General features: G+C 49.9%; 1 protein-coding gene across 2 annotated transcripts in view; it reads left to right on the top strand.

The window, feature by feature from the left end:
- ST8SIA6 (ST8 alpha-N-acetyl-neuraminide alpha-2,8-sialyltransferase 6) overlaps positions 1-18,526 on the top strand; it is a 302,017-nt gene that overhangs the window by 123,307 nt on the left and 160,184 nt on the right. For both annotated transcript variants that reach the window (XM_063921531.1, XM_063921530.1), the window contains exon 3: positions 15,787-15,870. In XM_063921531.1, the coding sequence (XP_063777601.1) occupies positions 15,787-15,870 (84 nt within the window). The remainder of the gene's footprint in view (positions 1-15,786; positions 15,871-18,526) is intronic.

Here is an 18,526-nt window from a genome sequence, read left to right as displayed (position 1 = left end):
CCGTGTGTTGCCTTTGTCAAGCTGTAATAAGTAGGGGTAAGGACGTTAACCACCTCGGAACATCCTCCCTTATACGTCACCTGCAGCGCATTCATAATAAGTCAGTGACAAGTTCAAAAACTTTGGGCGACAGCGGAAGCAGTCCACTGACCAGTAAATCCCTTCCTCTTGTAACCAAGCTCACGCAAACCACCCCACCAACTCCCTCAGTGTCAATTTCCTCCTTCCCCAGGAATGCCAATAGTCCTGCAGGCCATGTCACTGGCAATTCTGACGAGTCCTCTCCTGCCTGGGATTCCTCCGATGCATCCTTGCGTGTAACGCCTACTGCTGCTGGCGCTGCTGTTGTTGCTGCTGGGAGTCGATGGTCATCCCAGAGGGGAAGTCGTCAGACCACTTTTACTACTTCCACCAAGCAATTGACTGTCCAACAGTCCTTTGCGAGGAAGATGAAATATCACAGCAGTCATCCTGCTGCAAAGCGGATAACTGAGGCCTTGGCATCCTGGGTGGTGAGAAACGTGGTTCCGGTATCCATCATTACTGCAGAGCCAACTAGAGACTTGTTGGAGGTACTGTGTCCCCGGTACCAAATACCATCTAGGTTCCATTTCTCTAGGCAGGCGATACCGAAAATGTACACACACCTCAGAAAAAGAGTCACCAGTGTCCTAAAAAATGCAGCTGTACCCAATGTCCACTTAACCACGGACATGTGGACAAGTGGAGCAGGGCAGGGTCAGGACTATATGACTGTGACAGCCCACTGGGTAGATGTATGGACTCCCGCCGCAAGAACAGCAGCGGCGGCACCAGTAGCAGCATCTCGCAAACGCCAACTCTTTCCTAGGCAGGCTACGCTTTGTATCACCGGTTTCCAGAATACGCACACAGCTGAAAACCTCTTACGGCAACTGAGGAAGATCATCGCGGAATGGCTTACCCCAATTGGACTCTCCTGTGGATTTGTGGCATCGGACAACGCCAGCAATATTGTGTGTGCATTAAATCTGGGCAAATTCCAGCACGTCCCATGTTTTGCACATACCTTGAATTTGGTGGTGCAGAATTATTTAAAAAACGACAGGGGCGTGCAAGAGATGCTGTCGGTGGCCAGAAGAATTGCGGGACACTTTCGGCGTACAGGCACCACGTACAGAAGACTGGAGCACCACCAAAAATGCCTGAACCTGCCCTGCCATCATCTGAAGCAAGAAGTGGTAACGAGGTGGAATTCAACCCTCTATATGCTTCAGAGGTTGGAGGAGCAGCAAAAGGCCATTCAAGCCTATACAATTGAGCACGATATAGGAGGTGGAATGCACCTGTCTCAAGCGCAGTGGAGAATGATTTTAACGTTGTGCAAGGTTCTGCTGCCCTTTGAACTTGCCACACGTGAAGTCAGTTCAGACACTGCCAGCCTGAGTCAGGTCATTCCCCTCATCAGGCTTTTGCAGAAGAAGCTGGAGACATTGAAGGAGGAGCTAAGACAGAGCGAATCCGCTAGGCATGTGGGACTTGTGGATGGAGCCCTTAATTCGCTTAACAAGGATTCACGGGTGGTCAATCTGTTGAAATCAGAGCACTACATTTTGGCCAGCGTGCTCGATCCTAGATTTAAAACCTACCTTGGATCTCTCTTTCCGGCAGACACAAGTCTGCTGGGGTTCAAAGACCTGCTGGTGAGAAAATTGTCAAGTCAAGCGGAACGCGACCTGTCAACATCTCCTCCTTCACATTCTCCCGCAACTGGGGGTGCGAGGAAAAGGCTCAGAATTCCGAGCCCACCCGCTGGCGGTGATGCAGGGCAGTCTGGAGCGACTGCTGATGCTGACATCTGGTCCGGACTGAAGGACCTGACAACGATTACGGACATGTCGTCTACTGGCACTGCATATGATTCTCTCCCCATTGAAAGAATGGTGGAGGATTATATGAGTGACCGCATTCAAGTAGGCACGTCAGACAGTCCGTACTTATACTGGCAGGAAAAAGAGGCAATTTGGAGGCCCTTGCACAAACTGGCTTTATTCTACCTAAGTTGCCCTCCCACAAGTGTGTACTCCGAAAGAGTGTTTAGTGCCGCCGCTCACCTTGTCAGCAATCGGCGTACGAGGTTACTTCCAGAGAATGTGGAGAAGATGATGTTCATTAAAATGAATTATAATCAATTCCTCCGTGGAGACATTGACCAGCAGCAATTGCCTCCACAAAGTACACAGGGAGCTGAGATGGTGGATTCCAGTGGGGACGAATTGATAATCTGTGAGGAGGGGGATGTACACGGTGATATATCGGAGGATGATGATGAGGTGGACATCTTGCCTCTGTAGAGCCAGTTTGTGCAAGGAGAGATTAATTGCTTCTTTTTTGGTGGGGGTCCAAACCAACCCGTCATTTCAGTCACAGTCGTGTGGCAGACCCTGTCACTGAAATGATGGGTTGGTTAAAGTGTGCATGTCCTGTTTATACAACATAAGGGTGGGTGGGAGGGCCCAAGGACAATTCCATCTTGCACCTCTTTTTTCTTTAATTTTTCTTTGCGTCATGTGCTGTTTGGGGAGTATTTTTTTGAAGGGCCATCCTGCGTGACACTGCAGTGACACTCCTAGATGGGCCCGGTGTTTGTGTCGGCCACTAGGGTCGCTTAGCTTACTCACACAGCTACCTCATTGCGCCTCTTTTTTTCTTTGCGTCATGTGCTGTTTGGGGAGTAGTTTTTTGAAGGGCCAGCCTGCGTGACACTGCAGTGCCACTCCTAGATGGGCCAGGTGTTTGTGTCGGCCACTAGGGTCGCTTAGCTTACTCACACAGCTACCTCATTGCGCCTCTTTTTTTCTTTGCGTCATGTGCTGTTTGGGGAGTAGTTTTTTGAAGGGCCAGCCTGCGTGACACTGCAGTGCCACTCCTAGATGGGCCAGGTGTTTGTGTCGGCCACTAGGGTTGCTTAGCTTACTCACACAGCTACCTCATTGCGCCTCTTTTTTTCTTTGCGTCATGTGCTGTTTGGGGAGTAGTTTTTTGAAGGGCCAGCCTGCGTGACACTGCAGTGCCACTCCTAGATGGGCCAGGTGTTTGTGTCGGCCACTAGGGTCGCTTAGCTTACTCACACAGCTACCTCATTGCGCCTCTTTTTTTCTTTGCGTCGTGTGCTTTTTGGGGAGTAGTTTTTTGAAGGGCCAGCCTGCGTGACACTGCAGTGCCACTCCTAGATGGGCCAGGTGTTTGTGTCGGCCACTAGGGTCGCTTAGCTTACTCACACAGCTACCTCATTGCGCCTCTTTTTTTCTTTGCGTCATGTGCTGTTTGGGGGGTGTTTTTTGGAAGGGCCATCCTGCGTGACACTGCAGTGCCACTCCTAGATGGGCCAGGTGTTTGTGTCGGCCACTTGGGTCGTTGAGCTTAGTCACACAGCTACCTCATTGCGCCTCTTTTTTTCTTTGCATCATGTACTGTTTGGGGAGTGTTTTTTGGAAGGGCCTTCCTGCGTGACACTGCAGTGCCACTCCTAGATGGGCCAGGTGTTTGTGTCGGCCACTTGGGTCGCTGAGCTTAGTCACACAGCTACCTCATTGCGCCTCTTTTTTTCTTTGCATCATGTGCTGTTTGGGGAGTGTTTTTTGGAAGGACCATCCTGCGTGACACTGCAGTGCCACTCCTAGATGGGCCAGGTGTTTGTGTCGGCCACTTGGGTCGCTGAGCTTAGTCACACAGCTACCTCATTGCGCCTCTTTTTTTCTTCTTTGCGTCATGTGCTGTTTGGGGAGTGTTTTATGGAAGGGACATCCTGCGTGACACTGCTGTGCCACTCCTAGATGGGCCAGGTGTTTGTGTCGGCCACTTGGGTCGCTTAGCTTAGTCATCCAGCGACCTCGGTGCAAATTTTAGGACTAAACATAATATTGTGAGGTGTGAGGTGTTCAGAATAGACTGAAAATGAGTGGAAATTATGTTTTTTGAGGTTAATAATACTTTGGGATCAAAATGACCCCCAAATTCTATGATTTAAGCTGTTTTTTAGGGTTTTTTGAAAAAAACACCCGAATCCAAAACACACCCGAATCCGACAAAAAAAATTCGGTGAGGTTTTGCCAAAACGCGTTCGAACCCAAAACACGGCCGCGGAACCGAACCCAAAACCAAAACACAAAACCCGAAAAATTTCAAGTGCACATCCCTACCGAAAAGCACCTCAGTCCATCCCTGCATACACTCTATCACTGCTGCTTCCAAGGAAGTGATAGCAACTCCAACCGTCCCGGAATTAGGCCCACAGTAAAGGTAGATGGTCTGACCTGGGATAGCGCCTTAGGGAAAAAACTGTGACCAATTTTTCATCCAAAAGGTGTATTAAACAGGCATACTCATCTACACGGGATGTAGTTATGTGACCGTCGTCCAGGAGACTCCCGGTCACGATACCAATGGCTACTCTAAATCCCGACAGTCGGCATGCCAACTAGCAGGGACTTTTCCCTCTCGTGGGTGTCCACAACACCCATAAAGTGGGAATAGAACCTTGTGGTGAGTGCAGCTTGCCACCGAGCCCGCAAGAGCCTTCGTTGTGCTCGAACACTCCCCCCCCCATTGGCATTCTGCTGCCAGGATTCCGTGGTTGGTATGCTGACCGCCAGGATCCTCAGCGCCGGTAAGCCATACACAACCCGCCCCAGTGTAGAGGCATGTACTGAAATTTATTCTGTGTGCATTGTCGTTACAGCCATTACAGTTGTAATGTACTTTTGCATTTTTTAAGATCATTTTTGAAAGATTCATTATTTGCTAAAGTAAAACATCAATATTACAGTGTCCTCCCTTCATTCTGCGAGTTGCTGTGGATTTGATTTTACAAGGACATGGGAAATGTGCTTTCCATTAGCCGTCGCTCTGTAACAGAGATTTATACGTATACCTGCAATTCATAGGAGGGTGCAACACACTTGTAAAGCTGGTTTATGAGGCCCACAATGGCATGGAAAGAACGGCTTTTGTTTTACAAGACAACAGTGTGCTGTAGCAATAATATAATTGGTGTAGTGAGTAACACGCATGCGCTCTATGTAGCATGCATGTACTATGTCTCATAAAATTACATTTACATCGCTCGGACAACCTGGGGCTCAGCGGCTGTTGTGGAACTACTAATTCCAGCCTACCACTTATACTTTAACTACTGTACCTCTAACTATCCCAAACCAACTACCATTATATCAGTTGTGTTAGTAGATATTCTGTTGAAAGAAAATGCATACTGAGAATCATTTAGAGTCAGACGCATTTGCGTCACTTCACAGGCGTAAAATGCTTGGCACCATAATAGGGCATGTAAATAACAGGAATCAGGTAAATGCATCCACATCAAGAAATGCTTTTAGCTGCAGCATGTTCGACATCATCCCTGTAATCCTCTATGGATCACCCTCTGCCTCTCCCTATAACCCTCTATGCATCACCCTCTGCCTCTCCCTATAACCCTCTATGCATCACCCTCTCCCTCTCCCTGTAACCCTCTATGCATCACCCACTGCCTCTCCCCCCGTAACCCTCTATGCATCACCCTCTCCCTGTAACCCTCTATGCATCACCCTCTGCCTCTCCCTGTAACCCTCTATGCATCACCCTCTCCCTCTCCCTGTAACCCTCTATGCATCACCCTCTCCCTCTCCCTTTAACTCTCTATGCATCACCCTCTCCCTGTAATCCTCTATGCATCACCCTCTGCCTCTCCCTGTAACCCTCTATGCATCACCCTCTCCCTCTCCCTGTAACCCTCTATGCATCACCCTCTCCCTCTCCCTGTAACCCTCTATGCATCACCCTCTCCCTGCAACCCTCTATGCATCAACCTCGACCTTTCCCTGCAACCCTCTATGCATCACCCTCTGCCTCTCCCTGTAACCCTCTATGCATCACCTTCTGCCTCTCCCTGTAACCCTCTATGCATCACCCAATTCCTCCGCCTGTAACCCTCTATGCATCACCCTTTGCCTCTTCCTGTAACTCTCTCTGCATCACCCTCTGCCTCTCCCTGTAACCCTCTATGCGTCAACCTCAACCTCTCCCTGTAACCCTCTGCCTCTCCCTGTAACCCTCTATGCATCAACCTCTGCCTCTCACTGCAAACCTCTATGCATCACCCTCTGTCTCCCTGTAAACCTCTATGCATCACCTTCTGCCTCTCCCTGTAACCCTCTATGGCTCATCCTCTGCCTCTCCCTGTAACCCTCTATGGCTCATCCTCTGCCTCTCCCTTTAACCCTCTATGCATCACCCTCTCCCTGTAATCCTCAATGCATCACCCTCTGCCTCTCCCTGTAACCCTCTATGCATCACCCTCTCCCTTTAACCCTCTACACATCACCCTCTCCCTGTAACCCTCTATGCATCACCCTCTCCCTGCAACCCTCTATGCATCACCCTCTACCTTTCCCTGTAACCCTCTGTGCATCACCTTCTGCCTCTCCCTGTAACCCTCTATGGCTCATCCTCTGCCTCTCCCTGTAACCCTCTATGGCTCATCCTCTGCCTCTCCTTGTGACCCTCTATGCATGAACTTCTGCCTCTCCCTGCAACCCTCTATGCATCACCCTCTCCCTCTCCCTTTAACTCTCTCTGCATCACCCTCTGCCTCTCCCTGTAACCCTCTATGCATTACCCTCTGCCTCTCCCTGTAACCCTCTATGTATCACCCTCTGCCTCTCCCTGTAACCCTCTATGCATCAAACTCTGCCTCTCACTGCAAACCTCTATGCATCACCCTCTGTCTCTCCCTGTAACCCTCAGTGCATCACCCTCTGCCTCTCCCTGTAACCCTCTATGCATCACCCTCTGCCTCTCCCTGTAACCTTCTATGGACCGTCCTCTGCCTCTCCCTGCAACCCTCCATGGATCACCCTCTACCTCTCCCTGTAACCCTTTATGCATCACCCTCTGCCTCTCCCTGTAACCCTCTATGCATCACCCTCTGCCTCTCCCTGTAACCCTTTATGTATCACTTTCTGCCTCTCCCTGTAACCCCCTATGCATCACCCTCTACCTCTCCCTATAATCCTCTATGCATCACCTTCTACCTGTCCCTGTTAGCCTCTATGCATCACCCTCTACCTTTCCCTGTAACCCTCTGTGCATCACCTTCTGCCTCTCCCTGTAACCCTCTATGGCTCATCCTCTGCCTCTCCCTGTAACCCTCTATGGCTCATCCTCTGCCTCTCCTTGTGACCCTCTATGCATGAACTTCTGCCTCTCCCTGCAACCCTCTATGCATCACCCTCTCCCTCTCCCTTTAACCCTCTATGCATCACCCTCTCCCTGTAACCCTCTATGCATCACCCTCTCCCTGCAACCCTCTATGCATCAACCTCGACCTTTCCCTGCAACCCTCTATGCATCACCCTCTGCCTCTCCCTGCAACCCTCTATGCATCACTCTCTTCCTCTCCCTGTAACCCTCTATGCATCACCTTCTGCCTCTCCCTGTAACCCTCTATGCATCACTCTCTTCCTCTCCCTGTAACCCTCTATGCATCACCCTCTGCCTCTCCCTGTAACCCTCTATGCATCACCTTCTGCCTCTCCCTGTAACCTTCTATGCATCACCCTCTGCCTCTCCCTGTAACCCTCTATGGCTCATCCTCTGCCTCTCCCTGTAACCCTCTATGCATCATCCTCTGCCTCTCCCTGTAACCCTCTATGCATCATCCTCTGCCTCTCCCTGTAACCCTCTATGCATCACCCTCTGCCTCTCCCTGTAACCCTTTATGTATCACTTTCTGCCTCTCCCCGTCACCCTCTATGCATCACCCTCTACCTCTCCCTATAATCCTCTATGCATCACCTTCTACCTCTCCCTGTTAGCCTCTATGCATTACCCTCTACCTCTCCCTGTAACCCTCTGTGCATCACCTTCTGCCTCTCCCTGTAACCCTCTATGGCTCATCCTCTGCCTCTTCCTGTAACCCTCTATGGCTTATCCTCTGCCTCTCCCTGTGACCCTCTATGCATGAACCTCTGCCTCTCCCCCCAACCCTCTATGCATCACCCTCTCCCTCTCATTTTAACCCTCTATGCATCACCCTCTCCCTGTAATCCTCAATGCATCACCCTCTGCCTCTCCCTGTAACCCTCTATGCATCACCCTCTCCCTGTAACCCTCTATGCATCACCCTCTCCCTTTAACCCTCTATGCATCACCCTCTCCCTGTAACCCTCTATGCATCACCCTCTCCCTGCAACCCTCTATGCATCAACCTCGACCTTTCCCTGCAACCCTCTATGCATCACCCTCTGCCTCTCCCTGCAACCCTCTATGCATCACTCTCTTCCTCTCCCTGTAACCCTCTATGCATCTCCTTCTGCCTCTCCCTGTAACCCTCTATGCATCACCCTCTTCCTCTCCATGTAACCCTCTATGCATCACCCTCTGCCTCTTCCTGTAACTCTCCCTGCATCACCCTCTGCCTCTCCCTGTAACCCTCTATGCATTACCCTCTGCCTCTCCCTGTAACCCTGTATGCATCACCCTCTGCCTCTCCCTGTAACCCTCTATGGCTCATCCTCTGCCTCACCCTGTAACCCTCTATGCATCATCATCTGCCTCTCCCTTTAATCCTCTATGCATTACCCTCTGCCTCTCCCTGTAACCCTCTATGTATCACCCTCTGCCTCTCCCTGTAACCCTCTATGTATCACCCTCTGCCTCTCCCTGTAACCCTTTATGCATCACCTTTTGCCTCTCCCTGTAACCCTCTATGTGTCACCCTCTGCCTCTCCCTGTAACCCTCTATGCTACAATCTCTGCCTCTTACAGCAAACATCTATGCATCACCCTCTGTCTCTCCCTGTAACCCTCTATGCATCACCTTCTGCCTCTCCCTGTAACCCTCTATGCATCACCCTCTGCTTCTCCCTGTAACCTTCTATGGACCGTCCTCTGCCTCTCCCTACAACCCTCCATGGATCACCCTCTACCTCTCCCTGTAACCATCTATGCATCACCCTCTGCCTCTCCCTGTAACCCTCTGTGCATCAACCTCTGCCTCTCCCTGTAACCCTCTATCTGTCACCCTCTGCCTCTCCCTGTAACCCTCTATGCATCAACCTCTGCCTCTCACTGCAAACCTCTATGCATCACCCTCTGTCTCTCCCTGTAACCTTCTATGGACCGTCCTCTGCCTCTCCCTGCAACCCTCCATGGATCACCCTCTACCTCTCCCTGTAACCATCTATGCATCACCCTCTGCCTCTCCCTGTAACCTTCTATGGACCGTCCTCTGCCTCTCCCTGCAACCCTCCATGGATCACCCTCTACCTCTCCCTGTAACCCTTTATGCATCACCCTCTGCCTCTCCCTGTAACCCTCTATACATCACCCTCTGCCTCTCCCTGTAGCCCTCTATGCATCACCCTCTGCCTCTCCCTGTAACCCTTTATGCATCACCTTCTGCCTCTCCCTGTAACCCTCTATGCATCACCCTCTACCTCACCATGCATCACCTTCTACCTCTCCCTGTAACCCTCTATGCATCACCCTCTGCCTCTTCCTGTAACCCTCTATGCATGAACCTCTGCCTCTCCCTGCAACCCTCTATGCATCACCCTCTGCCTCTCCCTGTAACCCTCTATGCATCACCCTCTGCCTCTCCCTGTAACCCTCTATGCATCACCCTCTGCCTCTCCCTGTAACCCTCTATGCAGTGGCGTCACAAGGGGGGTGCAGGGGGGTGTGGCCCGCTCCCGGGTGTCGCCCGCCGAGGGGTGACACCAAAATGCCGGCTCCTGCAGAGTGACAGAAGCCGAGTGCTGCACTGTTATATTATGTGCAGCACTCGGCTCCTGTCACTTTGTAGGAGCCAGCACTGCAGGGACAGCACCTCCCGAGAGTCAGCCCTCACCTCCCACACCCCCCAGTGAAAAAAAAATGGGTGTCGGGACGCGAAGCCCCGCCCCTCCGCAAAGCCCCGCCCCCTTTGCGTACCTGCAATGGTTTAAAAACGGGTTCCGCCCGCGAAGCCCCGGCCCTCTATTTAAGCCCCGCCCATTCCCGCGAAGCCCCGCCTCTTTTATCCTCGCTGCCGCACCGGGTGTCACAGAGGTGAGTGACGCCTCTGCCTCTATGCATCACCTTCTGCCTCCCCCTGTAACCCTCTATGCATCACCTTCTGCCTCTCCCTGTAACCCTCTATGCATCACCCTCTGCCTGTCCCTGTAACCCTCTATGCATCATCCTCTGCCTCTCCCTGTAACCCTCTATGGCTCATCCTCTGCCTCTCCCTGTAACCCTCTATGCATCACCCTCTGCCTCTCCCTGTAACCCTCTATGCATCACCCTCTGCCTCTTCCTGTAACCCTTTATGCATCACCCTCTGCCTCTCCCTGTAATCCTCTACACATCACCCTCTGTCTCTCCCTGTAACCCTCTATGCATCACCCTCTGCCTCTCCCTGTAATCCTCTATGTATCACCCTCTGCCTCTTCCTGTAACCCTCTACACATCACCCTCTGTCTCTCCAAGTAACTGTCACTCTGCCCATCACCCTCTCCATCTGTGGAGCCTACGAGCAGCACTGCTAACATCAGATGCTGTTGAGTTTAAACGGTGACACAGATTATTCCTATTGGCTTTTTAGGGGGTACAGATGATGATGATGATGATTATTACTTTATTAAATGGACACAGATTAGATATTGGGATGATGTATTGTTTGGCGGTCACATGGCACACTACAGTGTGCCATATTCTGAACTCAGCATGAGGCCTAGAAGATTCAAAGCATATTTTAGTGCCTGGGCCCCCACATTCTCAAGTTTCGCTACTTAGGCTGAGGCAGACTGGGCTGATGACACTATGGACCTGATTCAGTCGTGATCGCAGCAGCAAATTTGTTCTCTAATGGGCAAAACGATGTGCACTGCAGGGGATGGGGGAGAGGCAGATATAACATGTGCAGAGAGAGTTAGATTTGAGTGGGTTATATTGTTTCTGTGCAGGGTAAATACTGGCTGCTTTATTTTAACACTGCAATTTAGATTTTAGTTTTAAAACACCCCACTCAAATCTAAATCTCTCTGCGCATGTTATATCTGCCCCACCTGCAGTGCACATGGTTTGCCCATTAGAGAACAAATTTGCTGCTGCGATCAGGTCTGAATTAGGCCCTATAACCCATAGCATTGGATCCCCCATCAAACAGATCCTTGGTGGGCTCACTGGCATAGCATTAATTTATGGGCTGGTACCTGGCTTGTTCTCATTCTTCTTGTAGGAGGGGGCATCTGCTGTATCTGGGAATGAATATCCACTTAGTGGCCTATTCCTCGATTATTATTTGCAGGATATCCCCTGAAAACATGTTCTGGGGGTATGTGCCGCTATGCTACCAAAGCTGTCGCTTAGGACTGAGCGGGTCCCAGGGGGCACACGATTTACCCCTGTCGGTGGGCCCTATGGACTCGCCGAGCCCTACGCGTGGTACAGACATGGGGCCCGAGCCAGCAGCCTACTGACACAGTTTCTGCTGGCAGTACGTGTGTGAGGAGGCACAGAGAGATGCCCCCGGAAGTCGGCAGCACGTGGGGATCACTACACATGCATGCGGCTCTTTCTGTACAGCTGTGTGTAAATGGTTCTCACAATCCTCCCTGCCACCGGATCCCGTCTGCAGCCTCCAGCCAGCTCCCTGTTGTCCTGGAGCCAACTTGGTGATCGGAGCAGCTGTATCTATAGAGTCCCGGGACTCAGGCCTTCCCCACGGAGCCACAAGATGGGTTTATGGTGGGTGGATGTCGCAGCCGGCGTTGGTGCGGTTGTGACTCCCCTGCTACCTGCCGCTGCCTCTGCCTTTACTCGGGGGGAGGAGCCCTGAGCCCCTGTCCTTTTGTCCATTGATGTGATGATTGATACATCTGGGAGGTACTTCATTTCTTATTGCTGCGAATACAGTTGATAAGAAATTCTAATTATCAGATGAAAACCTTGATAACAAATGGGCCCCGAAGCTGCATAAAATTGTTATCCTGACACTGAAGAGATCTAGTAAGAAGAGAGAGAGAAGCATTCATTTTAGTCTAATTACTCTACCGGCTGCTAATGCGCTGATACAAAGTGATGCAGCCTGAGTTCTGCGCTTATTAATATTTTCATAATGTCTCTGCTTAAATTAAGATGTGTTAATGATTTAGTACACTTGGAAATGGAAGACATATAATTGGCAGTAATTAGACAAGCCATAGGTAAAGAGAATGCCTCCACACCTAATAGATTTCCTATAAAACATGTTGTCTAGGAATCTAACATTACAGCAGAGAGTGCTTAATGAGTGTGTCGCTGACACCAGGAGCTGACGCTGCTGGTGCACAAGAGGAAGCAGCATACTGTACTGTATCTACTCACAGGAAGACCAAGGTAATAACCAGAGGCTAATAGTAACAGTCATGATACGCACAGGGGTTTTTATATATTCATATACCTGGACATTCCTCATGTTGGGCCTCATACTGAGTCGGACGCAGTGGACGGAAGTTTTTTGTCTGGTTCTGCGTCTGAGTCTCCCCGTTTTTGGTCGTACAGAGTGACAGAACAAATTTAGATGCCTGGTAACAAAAATGTAAAGGCCGCTGACACAGGAGGCCATACTCAGATAGAGAAGCTGCACACACCATAGGTAAGGTGCAATTTTCAGCAGTGCGACGGTTGGTGTATGTAAAGACACACCAGACAGTAATGCAGCATCTCTAGACGCTGTGAGTGTGTGCCTCAGACCTAGCACATTCGGACACATGGATGTACACCAGGAAAGGGCTCTGTGGCAGCTACAGCATAAAGATGCAGACGTAACTGTGATAAAACACTCAAGAACGTCCGCGACTGACTAAAGACAATCAGTGAGTGATGCACGGCTTGTACTATGTAACGAATTTAGGGATTCATTCCGAGTTGATCACTCGCTGCAGTTTTTCACAGCGCAGCGAATAGGTTACTACTGCGCATGCATATGCACCGCAATGCGCAGGCGCGTCGTTCGGGTACAAAGCGAATCGTTGCTGGGGGATGGATTTAACAAAGAATCCATTCGCACAGCCGATCGCAAGGAGATATGGGTGTCAACTGACCGTTTTCAGGGAGTGTTTGGAAAAACGCAGGCGTGTCCAAGCGTTTGCAGGGCGGGTGTCTGACGTCAATTCCAGGACAAAAAAGACTGAAGTGATCGCAAGGGCAGAGTAAGCCCAGAGCTACTCAGAAACTGCAAAAAACGTTTTTGTCCTGCTCGGCTGCACATGCGTTCGCACACTTGCAAAGCGAAAATACACTCCTCCGTGGGCGGCGACTATGTGCTTGCACAGCTGACCCCCTTAATAAGATTCAGTTATATTTTTGTCACTATGGGCATGATTCAGAGATGGACAGAGCTGCATTCACAACTGCGTATTCAGTATTCAGGTGTGGGCACCTTGAGACTTCAGGGACGTGCAGTCAGGGGAGGCAGGGGAGGCAGTGCCTCCCCTGTCATTAATGATTAAGATAATACAAAGAAGATGCATATGACACATATTCTGTGTCATATGTATCTTCTTAATATTATTCTTTGCATTGCTCCCCTCTGTATGTGTTTGGGAGGCACCGATCGTGGTGCCTCCCGTTGTCACTGGGGAAAGTATGGGGAGCGGGGGGCGGGCACGGGCGGGGACTAGCCATGGGCTGTAAAAGCCCATTGAAAATATATGGGAAAGCGGCACCATTAGTGGTGCCGCTTTCCTACAGGGACGTGCTTTCAACCTATGAAAGCACGTCCCTGTCACTGAGGCCACAGTGATTGGCCAGCGGATCCGTCACTGGATCCGCTGTCAATCACTGTGTCGGCGACGCTGGCGGAGGAGGTGCGGGCGGCTGGATGCGGCGATGGTGCGGGCGGCGGGATGCAGCGGTGGTGCGGGAGGCGGCGGTGCGGGTGGCGGGTTGCGGCGGCGGAAATTTACCTTTATCCTGCAGAGTTTGGCAGCGGAGCGGTTCTAGTTTCAAAAATGGCGCCTCAGCGTCATTTTTTGAAATTCAAGATGGCCGCCGCGAGCCAATCACGGCTCGCTGCGTCATCGCCCCGCCCCCTCCGGCTGACTTATATAAGTCAGCGTGAGGCGGAGGAGAGTCAGTCCGACGGCGGAGGAGGAGCAGTGAAGAGCTCCTGAAGAGAGAAGACGCCGGAAGTCCTGGCTGGGCGGCGGCTATGCAAAAGAGCTTAGCAGCCGCCGCCCACCAGGTGAAGACGCTGGAAGCCCTGGGGGGTGGCGCCCCCCCCAGGTGAAGACGCCGGAAGCCCTGGGAAGGCGGCGGCCACGCAAAAGAGCTTAAAGGCCGCCGCCCCCAGGTGAAGACCCAGTTTAATAAAGCTTATTTTCAAGACGTGTGGTGTTTTATTTTAATATTTTCTTTACAGGTGGACTACAGGTGCCAGCGGGCCCTTTATGTCCGGGCATGCTGGCACTTGTGGTTCTCCAAGTGCCAGCATGCTGGGGCAGGCTTGCTGGGACCTGTAGGCCACCTGTAAAGAAAAATATTAACACACAATGAACCCCGCACCCACCGCCACCAGGGGTGCGGGGCATAGCACTGGGCTATCAGCCCAGTGCTGGTTATTGCTCGGAAGGGGGGGCACCATTTTTATTTTTTGGGGTTCCCACTTTCCGAGGAATTCCAACCCTGGGCTGACTGGCCGGGGGGGGCAGATTAATGTTATGGCAGGGGGACACTACACTGAGTGTCTCCCCTGCTATGGCATTACTCCCCCTGGCTGGTTCTGCCTAGTGCTGGTTTTACTGATGTGTTGGGGGACCACACTTTTTTTTTTTTTTCGGGGGGGGGAGGGGGGGCTTGTTAGCTGCCCGTGCCTCCCCAACCAGTGACCTCACCGCACGTCACTGTGAGACTTGTAGTTTCATTGCAGATTGATAGTCCCGGGTACACATTTTCAGGTTTGAAATATCAAACATTTCCTTCTTCATTAAATTATTATAGCCTTCAGAGACACTTACCACGGGAGACTCTTGCTGCCGTGACACTGAATTAATTTTGCTAAACTGGATCTGATTGAAAGGGGAGGCAATCAATTTGCCGACAGCCGGAATACCGGCTCACATGGGCTATTGCCACTCATGGATGTCCACGACACCAGTAGAGTGGGAAGAGAACCTGTGGCAAGCGCATCGAACCACCGAGCCTGCAAGGAGACTCATAGCGCTCGCCCTGCTGCCGCCATTCTTGCGGGTGGGATGCCGCAATCGGGATACTGACAGCCGGCATCCCGTCCGCTGGGAATACACATGTATTCCGTGCAAAGTGCTTGCAATGCCAATGTTTGTGTCATTAATTATTGTTGTAGTGTGCATGTGTCCAGGTAGTCTTGAGACGACGTTCGCAATGCTAATTTGTACGCAGATTGATTGACAGTCAGTGTGCATTTGTGAGAGGTAATGTTTGTTGGGGTGGAGAATCTAACGCATGTGTGTCGCAATCAGTGACGGCTCCAGAGGTGGGGCTGCAGCACAGTCCAAAATTCAAATCAGGGAGCTACAGCAACTGCCACCCCAAACACTGCCCAGCAGTTTAGGTGCATGGGCATCTTCAGAGGTGGTAGGGCATGTTAGGATTTGTAGAGCAACAACAACTATAGAGCCATAGGTGGCATGAAATTTCTGTAGGTAACTAGATGTTGTCGAAAATAAAATGTGATAAAAACCTGATAATGTAAGTAAACTAACAATGCCGCTACAATATATATTTTTATTATTCACTTTTTAGAATTCCTAAACCAAATAATTACACAGCCAACGTTCTCTGCAGAGATGTCCAGGATCGCCTCTTGTCAGTGTCTCTGAGGAAAAGGTGAGTGTTCATACATGTTTATATTCATTTCCCAAAGTTACTTTATATCAGGCTACTCGCCCTCAAGGCACCCTAACAGTCCAGGTTTTCAGGATATCCATGATTGTGCACAGATGGTATGATCAAACTGACTGTTGTTCTAATTGACTGAATCAGAGATGTTCGAGATCGGATTTTACTCTGCTTTCAAGAACGGAATTTTATTGGCTATCGGCCCTCACATGCTTTGAATAGCCAATGAATAAATCCAAACTTGCGCTAGTTTGGTGAAAAGTATCTAGTAAATCCGAACCTGCACATCTCTAATTAAGTCAACTGTGCTTAAACATGGATACAGTGCCGTTTCTTGCGGCGGGTGACGCATGCGGTCACACGGAGTGGCCACCGCGGCACTTTAGGTGTCTCATTGTGCTCCCCCTCTTCCCGATCGTTACTACTCCGCTCGGCAGCGGAGTTTTGCATAATGACGTGTTTGCGTCATGATGACACGACGCAAACGCGTCATTATGCAAAACTCCGCCCTTGAGTGGAGTAGTAATGACGGGGAGGAGGGGGAGCACCATGAGACACAGCAGCAGCACCTGACTGGCGGGCGAGAGGCTGACTTTTCCTAATGTATGGGCAATTAAAAAAAATTTAAGTGAAGGAGTACTGTATAGTAGATTAGCGGAAAAGTGTCCCAATCAGTTTCTACCTATCATTTTATAGAATGTACTTGATAAATGCTACCTCAGAGTTGATTGGTTGCTATGGGCAACTTCTCCGCTGGTCCACTTCTCTACTGTTTTTTTTTTTTACTGCTTGATACATCAGCCACTAAATAGCTAAATATGTAATGGTCTATTGCATTATTATTCATTCATACTTACAATGTTGCTACAATATTGTTTCTTAAAATGTAATTACAAGCAAAACCAGATGTGTAACCACCACAAAAAGATTCACTGTAATCATTTTATTGCACAGCCTATTGGCACAACTGCTACACTTCATCTCCGGGAATCTTTACAAGACCTTGTTTCCTCAATAAAAGTCCTAATTGGCCTTTAGACTTTTTTTAAGACCATCCCAAAATAACCCTCAGCCTTTCGTTTTTGTTCTGCCATCCCTTTTTCCAAGCGCAGTTATAAATCTGATTAACCAGCTTTTTCCTATCCTGATCCATAAGCAATGTGATTATGTTATGATGAGTGCACATGTAGTTGCTAAAAATAAAACCCACTTGTAGCACACCGGGGAGGCTTATTGCCTAGCTACCACCTCGCTCACTATCCGATGATGACATTCTCTAATTCACTTATGTAACGGTGTCATATCAGCTGTCATCTGCTCAGACAGATTAATGCAAGAAAACAGACCCTCTTACAGGAATTGGATCTAAACTCGGCCTGATAAAAAACAAGCATTCCCTGAAATAAACTTCAATTGCAAAGTTCTAGTAAATCAAATTCTACTCAGTATCTTATCTTATTATACTTTATATACAAGCATGATGCTTCAATGTATTTAATGGGTTACCTGTTAAAATGTTATAGATCTATCTCTATCTATCTATCTATCTATCTATCTGTCTGTCTGTCTGTCTGTCTGTCTGTCTGTCTGTCTAGTGCTTAAAGTGGTACTTGAGAGTTGGTGGGACTCACTCCCTCCCCACCGACACCTGTGCAATAAAGGGATTGCTACAGCACGTGCCCATAGTTATGCCCCCAGCAGTACTGCCCACAGTAGTTATTCTCCCAGTAGTTATGCCCCCAGTAGCAACTCCCCCAGTGGTTATGCCCCCAGTAGTTATGCACCAACTATTATTGCCCCCAGTAGTTATGCCCCCAGTAGCAATTCCCCCAGTGGTTATGCCCACAGTAGTCATGCACCAAGTATTATTGCCCCCAGTAGTTATGCCCCCGTAGTTATGCCCCCAGTAGTATTGCCCCCGTAGTTATGCCCCCAGTAGATATACCCCTGTAGTTATCCCTCCAGTAGATATGCCCCAGAGGTATTGCCCCTCTAGTAGCGCCGCTTACACACACACACAAAAAATAACACAATATGCTCACCTTAAGCCCCGCTCCTGGGTCTGACCGCTGCTGTCCTTCCTTTCTGCCCGCTCCTCGGATTTATGAGAGAGACATGATGACGTCTCTCCCATAATGCACACTGCCAGAGCCGGAAACCAGAGCTCAAGAGTGAGCCCCTACCTCCGGCTGCCGCTGTGGGGAAGGAGCCGGGCGCCCTCTGGTAACAAATCTATCGTATTTTGAGAGCCAGCACTCAGAAATAGCGCCACACAACTGGCCAAGATGCCATCCCAAAGTAGTCACAATTGTTATGCACACCAGTGCCTGCAGAAATGTACTGGTGTCTGAACTGTTATGCACACCAGTGCCTGCAGGAATGTACTGGTGTCTGAACTGTTATGCACACCAGTGCCTGCAGGAATGTACTGGTGTCTGAACGGATAGGGATGCAAAACAAATGAACTCACAGACAGACTGGGGAATATGACATTACGTACACAGAAGGTGATAGGGTAACAAAATAAACACAAAGTGAACAGAGAAGCCCAGAGGCTAAGAAACTGGGTGTCTCCCTATTATTAGGAATGCTCAGATGAAAAAAGCAAGATGTTGTGTTTTAATACGTAGAGAACCCGAAATGC

This window comes from Pseudophryne corroboree, chromosome 5, assembly GCF_028390025.1.
Source record: "Pseudophryne corroboree isolate aPseCor3 chromosome 5, aPseCor3.hap2, whole genome shotgun sequence".
NCBI classification, from domain to species: Eukaryota; Metazoa; Chordata; class Amphibia; order Anura; family Myobatrachidae; genus Pseudophryne; species Pseudophryne corroboree.
The sequence above is the reverse complement of the archived record's forward strand: the minus strand, read 5'-3'. Positions and strand labels throughout refer to the sequence as shown.